Source organism: Pelobates fuscus, chromosome 7, assembly GCF_036172605.1.
Source record: "Pelobates fuscus isolate aPelFus1 chromosome 7, aPelFus1.pri, whole genome shotgun sequence".
Classification (NCBI taxonomy): Eukaryota; Metazoa; Chordata; class Amphibia; order Anura; family Pelobatidae; genus Pelobates; species Pelobates fuscus.
Genome location: NC_086323.1, coordinates 207,179,253 through 207,199,782, shown reverse-complemented (window position 1 = coordinate 207,199,782; position 20,530 = coordinate 207,179,253). Strand labels below are relative to the sequence as shown.

At 41.9% G+C, this 20,530-nt stretch overlaps 1 protein-coding gene across 7 annotated transcripts in view; it reads left to right on the top strand.

The window, feature by feature from the left end:
* The window catches only part of PDE4DIP (phosphodiesterase 4D interacting protein), a 297,818-nt gene that overhangs the window by 185,828 nt on the left and 91,460 nt on the right, over window positions 1-20,530 (top strand). For 5 of the 7 annotated variants that reach the window (XM_063427113.1, XM_063427115.1, XM_063427114.1 and 2 more), the window contains exons 1-2: window positions 14,780-14,980; window positions 15,198-16,364. The exons of the other annotated variants lie outside the window; for them this stretch is intronic. In XM_063427113.1, coding sequence (XP_063283183.1) covers window positions 15,210-16,364 — 1,155 coding nt within the window. In that variant the 5' untranslated portion in view covers window positions 14,780-14,980; window positions 15,198-15,209. Of the gene's footprint in view, window positions 1-14,779; window positions 14,981-15,197; window positions 16,365-20,530 lie in introns of those variants that run through there. 7 annotated transcript variants of the gene reach the window in all.

The following is a 20,530-nucleotide window of genomic DNA, read 5'->3' as shown; positions in this document are numbered from 1 at the left end:
TATACGGTCTGCCTATGGTGCTGGCGGTTATCCGCATGTGCCTGTAAGGGGTTGGCCTCATGCAGCACTTCCCACTGTTCCACAGTCGTGACTGGAACGGCAGAGCTGTAGGGAAGTGGTACCTCGTCCTGGTAATGATGTGCTGCTGCTCTTGGTGGTGGTGGTGGAGGCCCTGGTCGGATCCAGGTGTTGCGTTCCCTGGACTGCGGACAATCTCGCTGGTAATGTCCCCACCTCTGGCATCGGTGGCATTGCACAGAAGCAGGTGTGCGGTATCTCTGCTGCGCTGCTGCTGGTGCTGGTGGAGGAAGGGGTCTTGGTGGGGGTTGAGGGTTAGGAGAAAATGAATTTACCCCTAGTGGCCGCATGGCCGGTTTGGTACCCACTGCCTTGGTTTGTCTGCGAGCATCCATAAAGTCATCTGCCTTTTTGGCAGCCTCGGTGAGGGTGGTGGGGTTACGATCCCTCACCCATTCCTGTAGTTCTGAGGATATACCCTCATAAAACTGCTCCAACAGCAGCATTTGTAACAAGTCCTCCATGGACCTCGCTTTACTCGACTGCATCCACCCAAGAGCTGCCCTTTCTAGTCGGCAAGCCCACTCTGCATGTGAATCTTTGTCCACCTTTTTCAATTCCCTGAAACGTCTCCGGTATGCCTCTGCTGTTATTGCATACCGGGCCAGGATAATCTCTTTCACCCGGTTATAGTTCCTAATTTCCACATCTGGTACAGTGCGGTAGGCTTCCGCTGCCCTTCCTGACAGCCGTCCTGCTAATATGGGTACCCACTCTTCCCTTGGTATGTTATGCAGTGTACACAGTCTCTCAAAGTCCTGGAGGAAGGCATCTATATCCTCCTCTGCTTCCACATACGTTTTAAAAGCTTGATAGGGAATTTTGGGCTTACCCTCTTGTGCCACAGCTCCTGCTGTACTTCTTTCTGGTGTTTGTGGTCTCCTATTTCTCTTCACAAACTCCTGCACCTCTGTCATGGTTTTAGAGATGATCTCTGTGGGTGGGTTTTCCCCATAAAAGGCCAGTCTGTATTGTAACTGCCTTTGGAACTCCTCCTGTTCTGTTTCAGGTCTTTGTTCCGTGGCCTGGACCTCCTCTGCTCTGTATTCTGCCATTACTTCGGTGATAAGCGTTGCTTTGGATTTGCTGCTGGCAGAAACACCTTTCGCTTCCAGAAGGTCTTTCAATGTGGTTCTTTTTAGCGTAGAAAGGTCAATCTCCATTAATCCTTGTTCCTCTGTGAGTCTGGATCCCAGCGCTGCCAACCAATGTAGCGGAGAGCTGATTTCTCGCAGCTATTCTCCACTTTAGATCCAAGGGAGGCTCAGGAACAAGTCATTAGTAAATCCACAGCAGAGTTTCCAGCAGGTAAAAAGGTTCAGCGAAATCCCCACAGCACTCCCAATAACTGGACGACACACAGTTTCAGGAGTAGAACTGACAATCGTTTATTCCAAGGTTTCTTATAAAGCCTGCTCCCATGCAAGGGAGGGAACTACAGTAATTATGACAGTAACCAATACCATTCTTGTTACCTCCCACACATCTCCTCCCCTCAGAGTGAGTCATAATCCCCTTAAGTTGTACAGTACTTTACCCCAAACTTGGATGTACCCCTAAACCATCACATATCCTGATCTGGGTGAATATAATATCCAAAATTCACCCAGATCGGACCAGGGGTTCGGTAGTTACAGGCAGGGGAAGTTTGACCGACCGCACACGAGTTGGTATCCGAAAAGGGTTCCACGAGAATGGGCCCTGCGGTCGGTCTCCGTTCGGCAGTTAAAACAGGCATTTATAATTGCCATCCACATTTACATTCACCTAGATAGTGATTCCCTCATTCGGTACTTTATTACTACCGAATGGGGATTCGTTATGTTTCTCCGTTCGGCAGTTACGGAGCTCTGGAGGTCTCAGCGGTGTTTGGTTGTTTGAGTGTCCGATTTGAGTTCCAGGCACTCGACGACCAAACACCGCTGGGATTTTCATGCGTAAGATGGCCGCCGCCACGTGTACGCATGCCGAATGGCGGCCACCCAGATACAATGCTAATGAGCCGGTTAACTTGCGGTTGGAAGGAATGTGAACTTTAATAGCCGGCACACTTCTCTCTGGGGTGGTCCCTCCGTTCGGTAGTTTCCATAAGTATATAGTACGGATGGAAACTACCGAATACCATACAATTCACATAATACACACACGAATAGCAATTTCAACATAGGGAAAACATATACAAACACAGTCACACAGGCATTTTGCAGGACAGGCTCACTGCATTCCGCTACAGAGTGAGTCTACTTATAGTGACTAAATGATTGGGAGTGAGTCTACTTATAGCAACTAAATGGTTGGGAGTGAGTCTACTTATAGCGAATAAATGATTGGGAGTGAGTCTACTTATAATGACTAAATGGTTGGGAGTGAGTCTACTTATAGCGACTAAATGGTTGGGAGTGAGTCTACTTATAGCGACTAAATGGTTGGGAGTGAGTCTACTTATAGTGACTAAATTATTGGGAGTGAGTCTACTTATAGCGACTAAATGGTTGGGAGTGAGTCTACTTATAGCGACTAAATGGTTGGGAGTGAGTCTACTTATAGTGACTAAATGATTGGGAGTGAGTCTACTTATAGTGACTAAATGGTTGGGAGTGAGTCTACTTATAGCGACTAAATGATTGGGAGTGAGTCTACTTATAGTGACTAAATGATTGGGAGTGAGTCTACTTATAGCGACTAAATGGTTGGGAGTGAGTCTACTTATAGTGACTAAATGGTTGGGAGTGAGTCTACTTATAGTGACTAAATGATTGGGAGTGAGTCTACTTATAGTGACTAAATGGTTGGGAGTGAGTCTACTTATAGTGACTAAATGATTGGGAGTGAGTCTACTTATAGCGACTAAATGGTTGGGAGTGAGTCTACTTATAGTGACTAAATGGTTGGGAGTGAGTCTACTTATAGCGACTAAATGGTTGGGAGTGAGTCTACTTATAGCGACTAAATGATTGGGAGTGAGTCTACTTATAGTGACTAAATGGTTGGGAGTGAGACTACTTATAGCGACTAAATGATTGGGAGTGAGTCTACTTATAGCGACTAAATGGTTGGGAGTGAGTCTACTTATAGCGACTAAATGATTGTGAGTGAGTCTACTTATAGCGACTAAATGATTGGGAGTGAGTCTACTTATAGTGACTAAATGGCTGGGAGTGAGTCTACTTATAGCGACTAAATGATTGGGAGTGAGTCTACTTATAGTGACTAAATGATTGGGAGTGAGTCTACTTATAGTGACTAAATGGCTGGGAGTGAGTCTACTTATAGCGACTAAATGGTTGGGAGTGAGTCTACTTATAGTGACTAAATGATTGGGAGTGAGTCTACTTATAGCGAATAAATGATTGGGAGTGAGTCTACTTATAGCGACTAAATGGTTGGGAGTGAGTCTACTTATAGTGACTAAATGATTGGGAGTGAGTCTACTTATAGCGACTAAATGGTTGGGAGTGAGTCTACTTATAGTGACTAAATGGCTGGGAGTGAGTCTACTTATAGCGACTAAATGGTTGGGAGTGAGTCTACTTATAGTGACTAAATGGCTGGGAGTGAGTCTACTTATAGCGACTAAATGATTGGGAGTGAGTCTACTTATAGTGACTAAATGATTGGGAGTGAGTCTACTTATAGTGACTAAATGGCTGGGAGTGAGTCTACTTATAGCGACTAAATGGTTGGGAGTGAGTCTACTTATAGTGACTAAATGATTGGGAGTGAGTCTACTTATAGCGAATAAATGATTGGGAGTGAGTCTACTTATAGCGACTAAATGGTTGGGAGTGAGTCTACTTATAGCGACTAAATGATTGGGAGTGAGTCTACTTATAGTGACTAAATGGTTGGGAGTGAGTCTACTTATAGTGACTAAATGGTTGGGAGTGAGTCTACTTATAGCGACTAAATGGTTGGGAGTGAGTCTACTTATAGTGACTAAATGGTTGGGAGTGAGTCTACTTATAGCGACTAAATGGTTGGGAGTGAGTCTACTTATAGCGACTAAATGATTGGGAGTGAGTCTACTTATAGTGACTAAATGGTTGGGAGTGAGTCTACTTATAGCGACTAAATGATTGTGAGTGAGTCTACTTATAGCGACTAAATGGTTGGGAGTGAGTCTACTTATAGCGACTAAATGGTTGGGAGTGAGTCTACTTATAGTGACTAAATGATTGGGAGTGAGTCTACTTATAGCGAATAAATGATTGGGAGTGAGTCTACTTATAGCGACTAAATGGTTGGGAGTGAGTCTACTTATAGCGACTAAATGATTGGGAGTGAGTCTACTTATAGTGACTAAATGGTTGGGAGTGAGTCTACTTATAGTGACTAAATGGTTGGGAGTGAGTCTACTTATAGCGACTAAATGGTTGGGAGTGAGTCTACTTATAGTGACTAAATGGTTGGGAGTGAGTCTACTTATAGCGACTAAATGGTTGGGAGTGAGTCTACTTATAGCGACTAAATGATTGGGAGTGAGTCTACTTATAGTGACTAAATGGTTGGGAGTGAGTCTACTTATAGCGACTAAATGATTGTGAGTGAGTCTACTTATAGCGACTAAATGGTTGGGAGTGAGTCTACTTATAGCGACTAAATGATTGTGAGTGAGTCTACTTATAGCGACTAAATGATTGGGAGTGAGTCTACTTATAGTGACTAAATGGCTGGGAGTGAGTCTACTTATAGCGACTAAATGATTGGGAGTGAGTCTACTTATAGTGACTAAATGATTGGGAGTGAGTCTACTTATAGTGACTAAATGGCTGGGAGTGAGTCTACTTATAGCGACTAAATGGTTGGGAGTGAGTCTACTTATAGTGACTAAATGATTGGGAGTGAGTCTACTTATAGCGAATAAATGATTGGGAGTGAGTCTACTTATAGCGACTAAATGGTTGGGAGTGAGTCTACTTATAGTGACTAAATGATTGGGAGTGAGTCTACTTATAGCGACGAAATGGTTGGGAGTGAGTCTACTTATAGTGACTAAATGGCTGGGAGTGAGTCTACTTATAGCGACTAAATGGTTGGGAGTGAGTCTACTTATAGTGACTAAATGATTGGGAGTGAGTCTACTTATAGCGAATAAATGATTGGGAGTGAGTCTACTTATAGCGACTAAATGGTTGGGAGTGAGTCTACTTATAGTGACTAAATGGCTGGGAGTGAGTCTACTTATAGCGACTAAATGATTGGGAGTGAGTCTACTTATAGTGACTAAATGATTGGGAGTGAGTCTACTTATAGTCACTAAATGGCTGGGAGTGAGTCTACTTATAGCGACTAAATGGTTGGGAGTGAGTCTACTTATAGTGACTAAATGATTGGGAGTGAGTCTACTTATAGCGAATAAATGATTGGGAGTGAGTCTACTTATAGCGACTAAATGGTTGGGAGTGAGTCTACTTATAGTGACTAAATGGCTGGGAGTGAGTCTACTTATAGCGACTAAATGATTGGGAGTGAGTCTACTTATAGTGACTAAATGATTGGGAGTGAGTCTACTTATAGTCACTAAATGGCTGGGAGTGAGTCTACTTATAGCGACTAAATGGTTGGGAGTGAGTCTACTTATAGTGACTAAATGATTGGGAGTGAGTCTACTTATAGCGAATAAATGATTGGGAGTGAGTCTACTTATAGCGACTAAATGGTTGGGAGTGAGTCTACGTATAGTGACTAAATGGTTGGGAGTGAGTCTACTTATAGCGAATAAATGATTGGGAGTGAGTCTACTTATAGCGACTAAATGGTTGGGAGTGAGTCTACTTATAGTGACTAAATGGTTGGGAGTGAGTCTACTTATAGCGACTAAATGGTTGGGAAGAATATAACATAAAGGTGAATTGTAAAGTGTTTGTATATACGGTATATGAGATAACGTGGATATAAAAGCAATGTTAAAGTAACTAACCCTCATAATACTATAGTACAGTGATGGCTAACTTCGACAACATTGGACTACATTTCCCATGATGGTCAGCCAGCTTTTAGACATGGGAAATGTAGTCCAGAAACAATTGATGTTGTCAAGGTTGGCCGTCACTGCGTAGTAGATGTAAATATCAAAGCTTGCAATGGATGGAGTACTCAGTGTTACTCTACCTTATCTAGCTTGTAGATTAGATTGGATATTAATACGGTACTTAGTTTCCCTATCGGGCCTTCGAGGGCACCTTGTAATAAAGATACTGTCCCTATGATGCTCATCACATCCCCATGTATCTTTCATTTTAGTAACAGTTTTGATGTCCCTCAGTTGATGCAAGGGTTAATCAGAATAACCGCTTCTTACTAGGTCATATAACGCATGTCTCGGTCTAAAGTAGCTAGACTGAGCTATTGAGCCCCTGGCAGCTCTGATATACTGCAAATGTTAGTACTGTGGAGCTCTGTGATATACTGTTCATTACTGTGAATTTTAGTGCTGTGGAGCTCTGTGATGCACATTATTGTGAGTTTTATTCCTGTGGGGCTCTGTGATACACTTATATAATGCACATTACTGTGAGTGTTATTACTGTGGAGCTCTGGGATACACTTATATAATGCACATTACTGTGAGTATTATTACTGTGGAGCTCTGTGATACACTTATACAGACTGCACATTACTGCGAGTTTTATTACTGTGGAGCTCTGTGATACACTTATACAGACTGCACATTACTGTGAGTTTTATTATTGTGGAGCTCTGTGATACACTTATATACTGCACATTACTGTGAGTTTTATTACTGTGGGGCTCTGTGATACACTTATATACTGCACATTACTGTGAGTTTTATTACTGTGGAGCTCTGGGATACACTTATATACTGCACATTACTGTGAGTTTTATTATTGTGGAGCTCTGTGATACACTTATATACTGCACATTACTGTGAGTTTTATTACTGTGGAGCTCTGGGATACACTTATATACTGCACATTACTGTGAGTTTTATTACTGTGGAGCTCTGTGATACACTTATATACTGCACATTACTGTGAGTTTTATTACTGTGGAGCTCTGGGATACACTTATATACTGCACATTACTGTGAGTTTTATTACTGTGGAGCTCTGTGATACACTTATATAGACTGCACATTACTGCGAGTTTTATTACTGTGGAGCTATGTGATACACGTATACAGACTGCACATTACTGTGAGTTTTATTACTGTGGAGCTCTGGGATACACTTATATACTGCACATTACAGTGAGTTTTATTACTGTGGAGCTCTGTGATACACTTATACAGACTGCACATTACTGTGAGTTTTATTACTGTGGAGCTCTGGGATACACTTATATACTGCACATTACTGTGAGTTGTATTACTGTGGAGCTCTGTCATATACTAGTAGATGCTGTGGAGCTCTGTGATGTACCAGCTTCCTAGTTGATGCTGTGGAGCTCTGTGATTTACCAGCTCCCTAGTAGATGCTGTGGAGCTCTGTGATGTACCAGCTCCCTAGTTGATGTTGTGGAGCTCTGTGATATACTATCTCTCTGATGTTGTGGAGCTCTGTGATGTACCAGCTCCCTAGTTGATGTTGTGGAGCTCTGTGATATACTAGCTCTCTGATGTTGTGGAGCTCTGTGATGTACCAGCTCCCTAGTTGATGTTGTGGAGCTCTGTGATATACTAGCTCTCTGATGTTGTGGAGCTCTGTGATGTACCAGCTCCCTAGTTGATGCTGTGGAGCTCTGTGATATACCAGCTCCCTAGTTGATGTTGTGGAGCTCTGTGATATACTAGCTCTCTGATGTTGTGGAGCTCTGTGATGTACCAGGTCATTAGTTGATGTTGTGGAGCTCTGTAATGTACCAGCTCCCTAGTTGATGCTGTGGAGCTCTGTGATGTACCAGCTCCCTAGTTGATGCTGTGGAGCTCTGTAATGTACAAGCTGCCCTGTTCATGCTGTGGAGCTCTGTAATGTACCAGCTCCCTAGTTGATGCTGTGGAGCTCTGTAATGTACAAGCTGCCCTGTTCATGCTGTGGAGCTCTGTAATGTACCAGCTCCCTAGTTGATGCTGTGGAGCTCTGTAATGTACCAGCTCCCTAGTTGATGCTGTGGAGCTCTGTAATGTACAAGCTGCCCTGTTCATGCTGTGGAGCTCTGTAATGTACCAGCTCCCTAGTTGATGCTGTGGAGCTCTGTGATGTACCAGCTCCCTAGTTGATGCTGTGGAGCTCTGTAATGTACAAGCTGCCCTGTTCATGCTGTGGAGCTCTGTGATGTGCTAGCTCCCTGATGCCGTGGATAATTCCTGAGGTTAGATTAATTAGCATGGTGTGCCCTGGGTGTGTCAGGGTGTATATATAAAACAGAGTAGCTGTCAGTCCCCAGGCAACTCCCATCAATCTGTGTTGGCTGCAGGTGGTGGGAATTGCAGTTAGCAATGGAGGCTTTAATGACAGAGCCCAGGTCTCTCCAGGCTGTATCTCCTATTAATCCATACATGTATAGCTGGTTCCCATGGAGACAGTGATTATACAGTATATAGATATAGCTGGTTCCCATGGAGACAGTGATTATACAGTATATAGATATAGCTGGTTCCCATGGAGACAGTGATTGTACAGTATATAGATATAGCTGGTTTCCATGGTGACAGTTATTATACAGTATATAGATATAGTTGGTTCCCATGGAGACAGGTATTATACAGTAAATAGATATAGTTGGTTTCCATGGAGACAGTGATTATACAGTATATAGATATAGTTGGTTTCCATGGAGACAGTTATTATACAGTACATAGATATAGTTGGTTTCCATGGAGACAGTTATTATACAGTATATAGATATAGTTGGTTTCCATGGAGACAGTGATTATACAGTATATAGATATAGCTGGTTTCCATGGAGACAGTGATTATACAGTATATAGATATAGTTGGTTCCCATGGAGACAGTGATTATACAGTATATAGATATAGTTGGTTTCCATGGAGACAGTTATTATACAGTATGTAGATATAGTTGGTTCCCATGGTGACAGTTATTATACAGTATATAGATATAGCTGGTTTCCATGGAGAAAGTGATTATACAGTATATAGATATAGCTGGTTCCCATGGAGACAGTGATTATACAGTATATAGATATAGCTGGTTTCCATGGAGACAGTGAATATACAGTATATAGATATAGTTGGTTCCCATGGAGACAGGTATTATACAGTAAATAGATATAGTTGGTTTCCATGGAGACAGTGATTATACAGTATATAGATATAGTTGGTTTCCATGGAGACAGTTATTATACAGTACATAGATATAGTTGGTTTCCATGGAGACAGTTATTATACAGTATATAGATATAGTTGGTTTCCATGGAGACAGTGATTATACAGTATATAGATATAGCTGGTTTCCATGGAGACAGTGATTATACAGTATATCGATATAGTTGGTTCCCATGGAGACAGTGATTATACAGTATATAGAAATAGTTGGTTTCCATGGAGACAGTTATTATACAGTATGTAGATATAGTTGGTTTCCATGGAGACAGTGATTATACAGTACATAGATATAGTTGGTTTCCATGGAGACAGTTATTATACAGTATATAGATATAGTTGGTTTCCATGGAGACAGTGATTATACAGTATATAGATATAGCTGGTTTCCATGGAGACAGTGATTATACAGTATATAGATATAGCTGGTTTCCATGGAGACAGTGATTATACAGTATATAGATATAGCTGGTTTCCATGGAGACAGTGATTATACAGTATATAGATATAGCTGGTTTCCATGGAGACAGTGATTATACAGTATATAGATATAGCTGGTTTCCATGGAGACAGTTATTATACAGTATATAGATATAGCTGGTTCCCAATGGAGACAGTGATTATACAGTATATAGATATAGCTGGTTTCCATGGAGACAGTGATTATACAGTATATAGATATAGCTGGTTTCCATGGAGACAGTGATTATACAGTATATAGATATAGTTGGTTTCCATGGAGACAGTTATTATACAGTATATAGATATAGCTGGTTCCCATGGAGACAGTGATTATACAGTATATAGATATAGCTGGTTGCCATGGGGACAGTTATTATACAGTATATAGATATAGCTGGTTCCCATGGAGACAGTGATTATACCGTATATAGATATAGCTGGTTGCCATGGAGACAGTTATTATACAGTATATAGATATAGCCGGTTCCCATGGTGAGAGTTATTATACAGTATATAGATATAGTTGGTTTCCATGGAGACAGTTATTATACAGTATATAGATATAGCTGGTTCCCAATGGAGACAGTGATTATACAGTATATAGATATAGCTGGTTTCCATGGAGACAGTGATTATACAGTATATAGATATAGCTGGTTTCCATGGAGACAGTGATTATACAGTATATAGATATAGTTGGTTTCCATGGAGACAGTTATTATACAGTATATAGATATAGCTGGTTCCCATGGAGACAGTGATTATACAGTATATAGATATAGCTGGTTTCCATGGAGACAGTTATTATACAGTATATAGATATAGCTGGTTCCCATGGAGACAGTGATTATACAGTATATAGATGTAGCTGGTTTCCATGGAGACAATGATTATACAGTATATAGATATAGTTGGTTTCCATGGAGACAGTGATTATACAGTATATAGATATAGCTGGTTTCCATGGAGACAGTGATTATACAGTATATAGATATAGCTGGTTTCCATGGAGACAGTTATTATACAGTATATAGATGTAGCTGGTTTCCATGGAGACAGTGATTATACAGTATATAGATATAGCTGGTTTCCATGGTGACAGTTATTATACAGTATATAGATATAGCTGGTTGCCATGGAGACAGTGATTATACAGTATATAGATATAGCTGGTTCCCATGGAGACAGTGATTATACAGTATATAGATATAGCTGGTTTCCATGGAGACAGTGATTATACAGTATATAGATATAGTTGGTTCCCATGGAGACAGTTATTATACAGTAAATAGATATAGTTGGTTTCCATGGAGACAGTGATTATACAGTATATAGATATAGTTGGTTTCCATGGAGACAGTTATTATACAGTACATAGATATAGTTGGTTTCCATGGAGACAGTTATTATACAGTATATAGATATAGTTGGTTTCCATGGAGACAGTGATTATACAGTATATAGATATAGCTGGTTTCCATGGAGACAGTGATTATACAGTATATAGATATAGTTGGTTCCCATGGAGACAGTGATTATACAGTATATAGATATAGTTGGTTTCCATGGAGACAGTTATTATACAGTATGTAGATATAGTTGGTTCCCATGGTGACAGTTATTATACAGTATATAGATATAGTTGGTTTCCATGGAGACAGTTATTATACAGTATATAGATATAGTTGGTTTCCATGGAGACAGTTATTATACAGTATATAGATATAGTTGGTTTCCATGGAGACAGTTATTATACAGTATATAGATATAGCTGGTTCCCAATGGAGACAGTGATTATACAGTATATAGATATAGCTGGTTTCCATGGAGACAGTGATTATACAGTATATAGATATAGCTGGTTTCCATGGAGACAGTTATTATACAGTATATAGATATAGCTGGTTCCCATGGAGACAGTGATTATACAGTATATAGATATAGCTGGTTGCCATGGGGACAGTTATTATACAGTATATAGATGTAGCTGGTTTCCATGGAGACAGTGATTATACAGTATATAGATATAGCTGGTTTCCATGGTGACAGTTATTATACAGTATATAGATATAGCTGGTTGCCATGGAGACAGTGATTATACAGTATATAGATATAGCTGGTTCCCATGGAGACAGTTATTATACAGTATATAGATATAGCTGGTTCCCAATGGAGACAGTGATTATACAGTATATAGATATAGTTGGTTCCCATGGAGACAGTTATTATACAGTAAATAGATATAGTTGGTTTCCATGGAGACAGTGATTATACAGTATATAGATATAGCTGGTTTCCATGGAGACAGTTATTATACAGTATATAGATATAGCTGGTTCCCATGGAGACAGTGATTATACAGTATATAGATGTAGCTGGTTTCCATGGAGACAATGATTATACAGTATATAGATATAGCTGGTTTCCATGGAGACAGTGATTATACAGTATATAGATATAGTTGGTTTCCATGGAGACAGTTATTATACAGTATATAGATATAGCTGGTTCCCATGGAGACAGTGATTATACAGTATATAGATATAGCTGGTTTCCATGGAGACAGTTATTATACAGTATATAGATATAGCTGGTTCCCATGGAGACAGTGATTATACAGTATATAGATGTAGCTGGTTTCCATGGAGACAATGATTATACAGTATATAGATATAGTTGGTTTCCATGGAGACAGTGATTATACAGTATATAGATATAGCTGGTTTCCATGGAGACAGTGATTATACAGTATATAGATATAGCTGGTTTCCATGGAGACAGTTATTATACAGTATATAGATATAGCTGGTTCCCAATGGAGACAGTGATTATACAGTATATAGATATAGCTGGTTTCCATGGAGACAGTGATTATACAGTATATAGATATAGCTGGTTTCCATGGAGACAGTGATTATACAGTATATAGATATAGTTGGTTTCCATGGAGACAGTTATTATACAGTACATAGATATAGTTGGTTTCCATGGAGACAGTGATTATACAGTATATAGATATAGTTGGTTTCCATGGAGACAGTTATTATACAGTATATAGATATAGTTGGTTTCCATGGAGACAGTGATTATACAGTATATAGATATAGCTGGTTGCCATGGAGACACAGTGATGATCACACAGTATTGGTTGCCATGGAGACACACAGTGATGATCACACAGTATTGGTTGCCATGGAGACACACAGTGATGATCACACAGTATTGGTTGCCATGGAGACACACAGTGATGATCACACAGTATTGGTTGCCATGGAGACACACAGTGATGATCACACAGTATTGGTTGCCATGGAGACACACAGTAATGATCACACAGTATTGGTTGCCATGGAGACACACAGTAATGATCACACAGTATTGGTGCTGTCTGTGTGCTCAGTGTCTGCCAGCGTGGCTCTGAACCGGTCACGTGGTCCCAGCTAGCTCTGCGCATGCGCCCTTCCTGCTATTCTCCGTGAGAACTACATTTCCCGGCGTCCACCGCGAGCCGCCATATTGAAATCTGAGCAGGAAAAAAGCTACATCAGCAACATCATCATCGGCTCATCATCATCTTCTTCATCCTCCCCGGCGGCGGCTCAGGGCGGGGGACAGCCGGGACAGGAGGGACAGGGGGGGGGGCAGGAGAGGGCAGGAGGGGGGCAACGGGGGCTGATACTGAGCTGGGTACCGGGAACTGGGGGGCTCAGGGTACAACAGGGAGACCCGGGGAGACAGAGAGACAGACAGACAGACAGACTGACTGACAGACAGAGAGACAGACTGACAGTGAGACAGACAGACAGACAGACAGACAGACAAAGAGAGACAGACAGACAGTGAGACAGACAGACTGACAGTGAGACAGACTGACAGTGAGACAGACAGACAGACAAAGAGAGACAGACAGACAGAGAGACAGACTGACAGTGAGACAGACAGACAGACAGACAAAGAGAGACAGACAAAGAGAGACAGACAGACAGTGAGACAGACAGACACAGAGAGACAGACTGACAGTGAGACAGACAGACAGACAGACAGACAAAGAGAGACAGACAAAGTGAGACAGACAGACACAGAGAGACAGACTGACAGTGAGACAGACAGACAGACAGACAGACAAAGAGAGACAGACAAAGAGAGACAGACAGTGAGACAGACAGACACAGGGAGACAGACTGACAGTGAGACAGACAGACAGACAGACAGACAAAGAGAGACAGACAAAGAGAGACAGACAGAGAGACAGACAAAGAGAGACAGACAGACAGTGAGACAGACAGACAGTGAGACAGAGAGACAGACAGACAGTGAGACAGACAGACAGACAAAGAGAGACAGACAGACAGAGAGAGAGACTGACAGACAGAGAGAGAGACTGACAGACAGAGAGAGTGACAGACTGAGAGAGAGTGACAGACTGAGAGAGACAGACAGACTGAGAGAGACAGACAGAGAGACAGACAGAGAGAGACAGACAGAGAGAGACAGACAGAGAGAGACAGACTGAGAGAGACAGACAGAGAGAGACAGAGAGACAGACAGATAGTGAGACAGACAAACAGAGAGACAGACAGACAGACTGAGAGAGACAGACAGACTGACTGACTGATACCCGGGGAGGGAGACAGACTGATACCCGTGGAGGGAGACAGACTGATACCCGGGGAGGGAGACAGACTGATACCCGGGGAGGGAGACAGACTGATACCTGGGGTACCCGAGGAGATGGACTAGCTAGGGTATCAGTAAGTCATGGTTGGAGAAGTAGAAGAGGCCTGTATTATGCTGCCTTTGCACATTACATGTAATATATGACACGCATCATATAACACGGCACATGCAGCCTGATGGTACCTACATACAACGGATGTTATCCATGGATTATTCTTTTTAAAATTCCCATTTACTGATCTATCCTTTGCAAATACATATTTTACAGATAACTTAAACAAATCAGTGATTTTTTTTTTTGATTTTTTTTTAAATATCTTTGGATAAAATGTTGGACTTTGGATTAATTTTCATTCAGTCCAGTGGAAATCGATGCAGAAAAAACCTAACAATTCAAAGACCCCTGTGTTATATGTGAGATCTCTCTATAACGGATAATGTTTCTTCGGATGCCGACAGGATTATGAGATTGAAAAGCACAATTTATTTGGATTATCGGAACACTTCCTAATTTACGCGTAAGTGGATAAGTCGCTTCTTCAGACTGCTTGCCACGACTATAGGTCACTTTGTACTACTGACCAAATGAATTTCTCTACCTTAACACAGCCAGCTGAGTAAATTATCTCTCTTTTAAATATTTGTGATTGAAATTATTAATTTACTCTCAGTGATCGGGAATTTCCGTTTTTTTTATCATTTAAAATTCAACAATTTTTTTTTTTTTTTGTGGAGACGAAGCTGTTGATGTTGGACATAAAGATGAAGGAAATTTGTCGGATCTGCGGCCGGGAGCTGTGCGGCAATCAGCGCCGCTGGATATTTCACACTGCGTCCAAGTTGAACTTGCAGGTGGTCTTGTCACATGTCCTGGGCAAGGAGGTCTCCCGAGACGGCAAAGCCGAGTTCTCCTGCAGCAAGTGTGCGTTTATGTTAGAGCGCATCTATAGGTTCGACACCGTTATCGCTCGGATTGAAGCCCTCTCCATTGAGCGCCTGCAGAAACTAATTTTAGAAAAAGATCGACTGAAGCATTGCCTTGCTTGCCTGTACAAAAAGCACAACATTGAGGAAGACAACGTGGATACCAAACTTGGCGAGTGCACAGTGGATATTTCAACTCTACCCGATTTGCAATACTCTGCCCTTCTTCAGGATGATTTTGCATATTCTGGGTTTGAGTGTTGGACTGAATTAGATGACCTAAGCCCAGAGCAGCAACATTGCCCGCATACAGACAGTACAGGTGCCCGGCCAAGACGATGCCGTGGTTGTTCAGCCTTGAGAGTAGCTGATTCAGATTACGAAGCCGTTTGTAAGGTCCCAAGGAAAGTGTCTAAAAGTATTTCTTATGGACCTTCCACTGGATGTCCTGCCAGCGTGTTCAATGAAGAAGCAACTGGGATCCACCAGTCATCTGGGGATGTCGTAGATGTCAAGGTGTCGGTGGATGTTGACTGTGCTGAGAAAATGTCTTCTGGCTCTTCTGTTGAGTCACTCCAAAATATCCCCGAAACTGTTCCTCAGCCTCGAAAAGAAGAGGAGGCAATTAAAGCTGCTTCGGATTATTCCAGGTTGGACTGCTATTCTGGTACCTCGGCTGTTTACCCATCAAACTATGGAAACAAGATGGACATTGCCATGCATTTGGTTAAAATGTTTGACTATAGGCCAGTTCAAAGCCCTAAAGGCAGCAGAATACCCATAAAATCTCGCCTAACTGGCTTTAAGCCAACCAGCACGATGACTATTAGTCCTCCAGCCGTGCCACCCATCGGGCTCGGACACCTTACCAGCATTGCCGAGTCTCCTCCTACGATCTCTCTTGAGTTTGCTGACTTTGATGATCCACATCACTTATGGCAAGATATATATGAGGATTATATGCCACTCCGCACAGAGGTATGTATTACATTTACCAGCTTATCTGTTTACTTAACAATGGTTTTCAAACATCCGAAGTAATCTATTTATTGCCCAAAACATACCGGTTTAAATACTATCGTGACAATTCCAAGTAAATGTCACATTTCAGGCCAGAGTTGCTAAACTGGAGAGCATAGCTGACTTAGATCGTTTTTCAAATTTGACTAGTTTGATCTTAGAGGAACACTATAGCGTTGCTTTGTGGCACCAATTAGGTGGTCTCTCTGAGATCATTAGATTAAAATAGCAGGGTTTTACAGAAACCCCTCTAGTGGCTCTCACTAGGGGCACGTTAACCCTGCTGGGAAGTTATTGTCATTCCTGCAGGGCCGCAGTGTTTTTAGAGGGGGCACATGGCAGCCAAACCCTTCCTTGAGATGAGTGGCCTGGGTGTCTATGTTGTCCATCTATACATTCCAGTGCTTGCTCTGTCTCTACCTCCCGCAGCGTCACGGCAATGGGGGGACCTAAAGTGCATGCGTGGTGAGAGCTGCACGCGCATTAGGCCTTCCTGAAACAATGCTCTCCTATGGGGATTTTAAAGGGATCCTATAGTGCCCGGAAAACAAAGCCGTTAAAACTCCTTCAGTCACTTACCTGAATCCAGTCCCTCGGTGCTGGGTCAAGCTCCATTCACGCTCCTCCCCCCGTCGACGTCAGCCGTGTGCGGCGATGGACATTAATAAATGCTGTCTTATGGGGAAAAATCTGACGCTGGAAGACCTCATGCAGAGCGTGAGGATGTCCAGCATCAGATACTGGACCAAACGACATTTCAATCTACAAAGTCCCTCTACTGGCTGTCTAGTAGGGTATTCAATATGGGGTATGTCCAGTCTTTTTTAGTAGCCACTTAGTCACAAATACTGGCCAAAGTTAGCATTTATATTTATGTGTTAAAAATGCAAAAAACTATTTTGTACGTGTTTGTGACCAAGTGGCTACTGAAAAAGGCTGGGCATACCCCTTTTGCAATACCTTGGGTTGTCTACTATTGCAAATTGTATGCCATCATGGGGGTAATTCTTATTCCTGGGCTACCATACGCTCTCAAAGGTAACATAACCAACCTGGCAAATTTCAATGTGAAAAAACAGCCTTATATTTGATCTTGTAACTTTCAAAAACACCATAAAACCTGTACATGGAAGATACTGTTATACTCGGGAGACTTCGCTGAACACAAATATTAGTGTTTCAAAACAGTTAAAGGGACACTATAGTCACCTGAACAACTTCAGCTTACTGAGGTTGTTCAGGTGAGTGCTACAGCTACCCGGAGCCTTTTTCTTGTAAGCACTGTATTTTCTGAGAAAATGCAGTGTTTACATTGGAAGCTTGGAACACCTCTTGTTGCAGTCAATCAGACGGCCACCAGAGGGACTACCGAGTTCAGAGGCCCTAAAAAGGCCTCTCGTCCGATGCATTCTGGGTGAATGCATCAGACGGGCTATCAGCACACAAAGCACTGTGAACGGGCTTTGTGTGCTGATAGCCTGTCAGCACTGCTGTGGGCGTGGCTTCAGCTGACAGCTGAAGCCCGAACCCACAGGGACGCTTACTGTCCACAATAGTGGTTGAAGGGGGGGGGGAGGCCTACTCTCCTCCCCCCCCCCAGCCCCCACCGCTGTGCGGCGGGTGGGGGCCCTAAAATTATCAATAAGGGGGTACCTACTGTCCCCCCCGGCCCCCACCCCTGTGCCGGGTGGGGGCCCTAAAATTATCAATGAGGGGGGGGACCTACTGTCCCCCCCCGGCCCCCACCCCTGAGCGGCGGGTGGGGGCCCTAAAATTATCGATAAGGGGGGGGGACCTACTGTCCCTCCCCCCCCCTGTGCGGCGGGTGGGGGCCCTAAAATTATCAATAAGGGGGGGACCTATTGTCCCCCCCGGCCCCCACCCCTGAGCGGTGGGTGGGGGCCCTAAATACAAAGAAAAAAAAATTTATCTCCCTACCTACCCCCCTCGCCCTAAAAATAATGAGGGGGGGAACATTAACTAAAAACCTGTAAAAAAAAAAAAAAATGATATAAAAAAACTTACCATTCGATGTTTTCTTTCTTCTAAAATCTTCTTTCTTCAGCCCCAAAAAAGGCCAAATAAAAATCCATAATAACCAACGCAATTAAAAAAAAAAAAAACGAGCGCAAAAAAAATTATCCATCTTCACCCATGGAGGGCTCCGCGCAGACTGAGCTCCGCAGGGCGGGGAAGGCTTATAAAGCCTTGCCCCGCCCTGCAATTAGGCTAAGAACACCCTGATTGGTGGGTTTAAGCCAATCAGAGTGCTCTTTGTCATTTTACAAGCGTGGGAAAGTTCTTTGGAATTTTCCCACGCTTGTAAAATGACACAGAGCACTGTGATTGGATGGATTTCAAGCCATCCAATCACAGTGCTCTGTGTCATTTTACAAGCGTGGGAAAGTTCTTTGGAATTTTCCCACGCTTGTAAAATGACACAGAGCACTGTGATTGGATGGATTTCAAGCCATCCAATCACAGTGCTCTGTGTCATTTTACAAGCGTGGGAAAGTTCTTTGGAATTTTCCCACGCTTGTAAAATGACACAGAGCACTGTGATTGGATGGATTTCAAGCCATCCAATCACAGTGCTCTGTGTCATTTTACAAGCGTGGGAAAGTTCTTTGGAATTTTCCCACGCTTGTAAAATGACACAGAGCACTGTGATTGGATGGCTTGAAATCCATCCAATCACAGTGCTCTGTGTCATTTTACAAGCGTGGGAAAATTCCAAAGAACAGTAGGTCCCATCCCCCCTTATTGATAATTTTAGGGCCCCCACCCGCCGCTCAGGGGTGGGGGCCGGTGAGGACAGTAGGTCCCCCCCCTCATTGATAATTTTAGGGCCCCTACCCGCCGCACAGGCCCTCTTCATAGGGCCCTATTGGGCCCCGCAATTTCGTCATTTTGACGAAAAAGGGGGCGCGGCCTAGCGGGGAGCTCGGCGCTGGAACGGAGGTAAGTTTTTAATATAAAAACACCTCGAAAATTATTTTTAATGAATGAAAGTACATATAAAAGCAAGAAGGAAGGCTGGGGGACCTGTCTTTCTTGCTTTTATATGGTGACTATAGAGTCCCTTTAACCCCTTAAGGACACACGACGTGTGTGACACGTCATGATTCCCTTTTATTCCAGAAGTTTGGTCCTTAAGGGGTTAAACGTATCACAACAACTATATTGTTAGTAAAAGTGACGTTTGTGCGTGAAAAATTAAAGAAAGTCACTTTAACTGACAATATCATCGCCGTGATACGTTTTACTGTTTTGAAACACTAATATTTGAGTTCAGCGAAGTCTTCCGAGTAAAACAGTACCCCCCATGTACAGGTTTTATGGTGTCTTGGAAAGTTAGAGGGTTAAATATAGTGCTAGAAAATTAAAGTCCCTTTCGGCCTGGGTTGTCAGGCAGGTCCCGCAAATTGTAATTAATAAAATTACTTAATTATTTAAAAATTTTACATAAATATATACGTAGAATTATTATTTTTATATATAATATATATATATTTATATATATTTGAAGTCTACTTGTATATTTATGAAATTATTTATGTAATTATGTATATGGACATGTATATATTTCGTATGATATTTATTTTTATATACGTATATGTATAATTTTATTAGTGTATTTTGATATATTTATATTAATATCAAAATACAGTTAGAATAAAATTATTTATATATAAAGTTTTAATTAGTTATTTCTTTTTCATAATATAATATACATACAATATATATTAAATTCATGTGTAATTTTACTCGAAGTGTATGTATGTATTAATAAAAAAATAGAGTGTGTATGTGTGTGTTTTATTTTTTTTAACTTCTTTCACCTGCTGAGAGAATTAATGGACGCCTTAGTTATGCTGGGTGTTTGTTTATTTTTTTTAACTCTTCTATTAAAGACAAACTTTTGCAACGTTTGCGTAAACTCAAGCTGAAGGGCAGTCATTGCCATCACATTGGAAGTGCCATTGTTGACATCAGGAGCTACTGAGACTTTTCCTACGGAGTCATAGCATCGCATAAAAACACGCTTGTGTGCGCCGTGACATCATCGTTGTCATAATGCATGAACTTGCGGCCTATTGCCGACACACGGGCTGAATAAACAT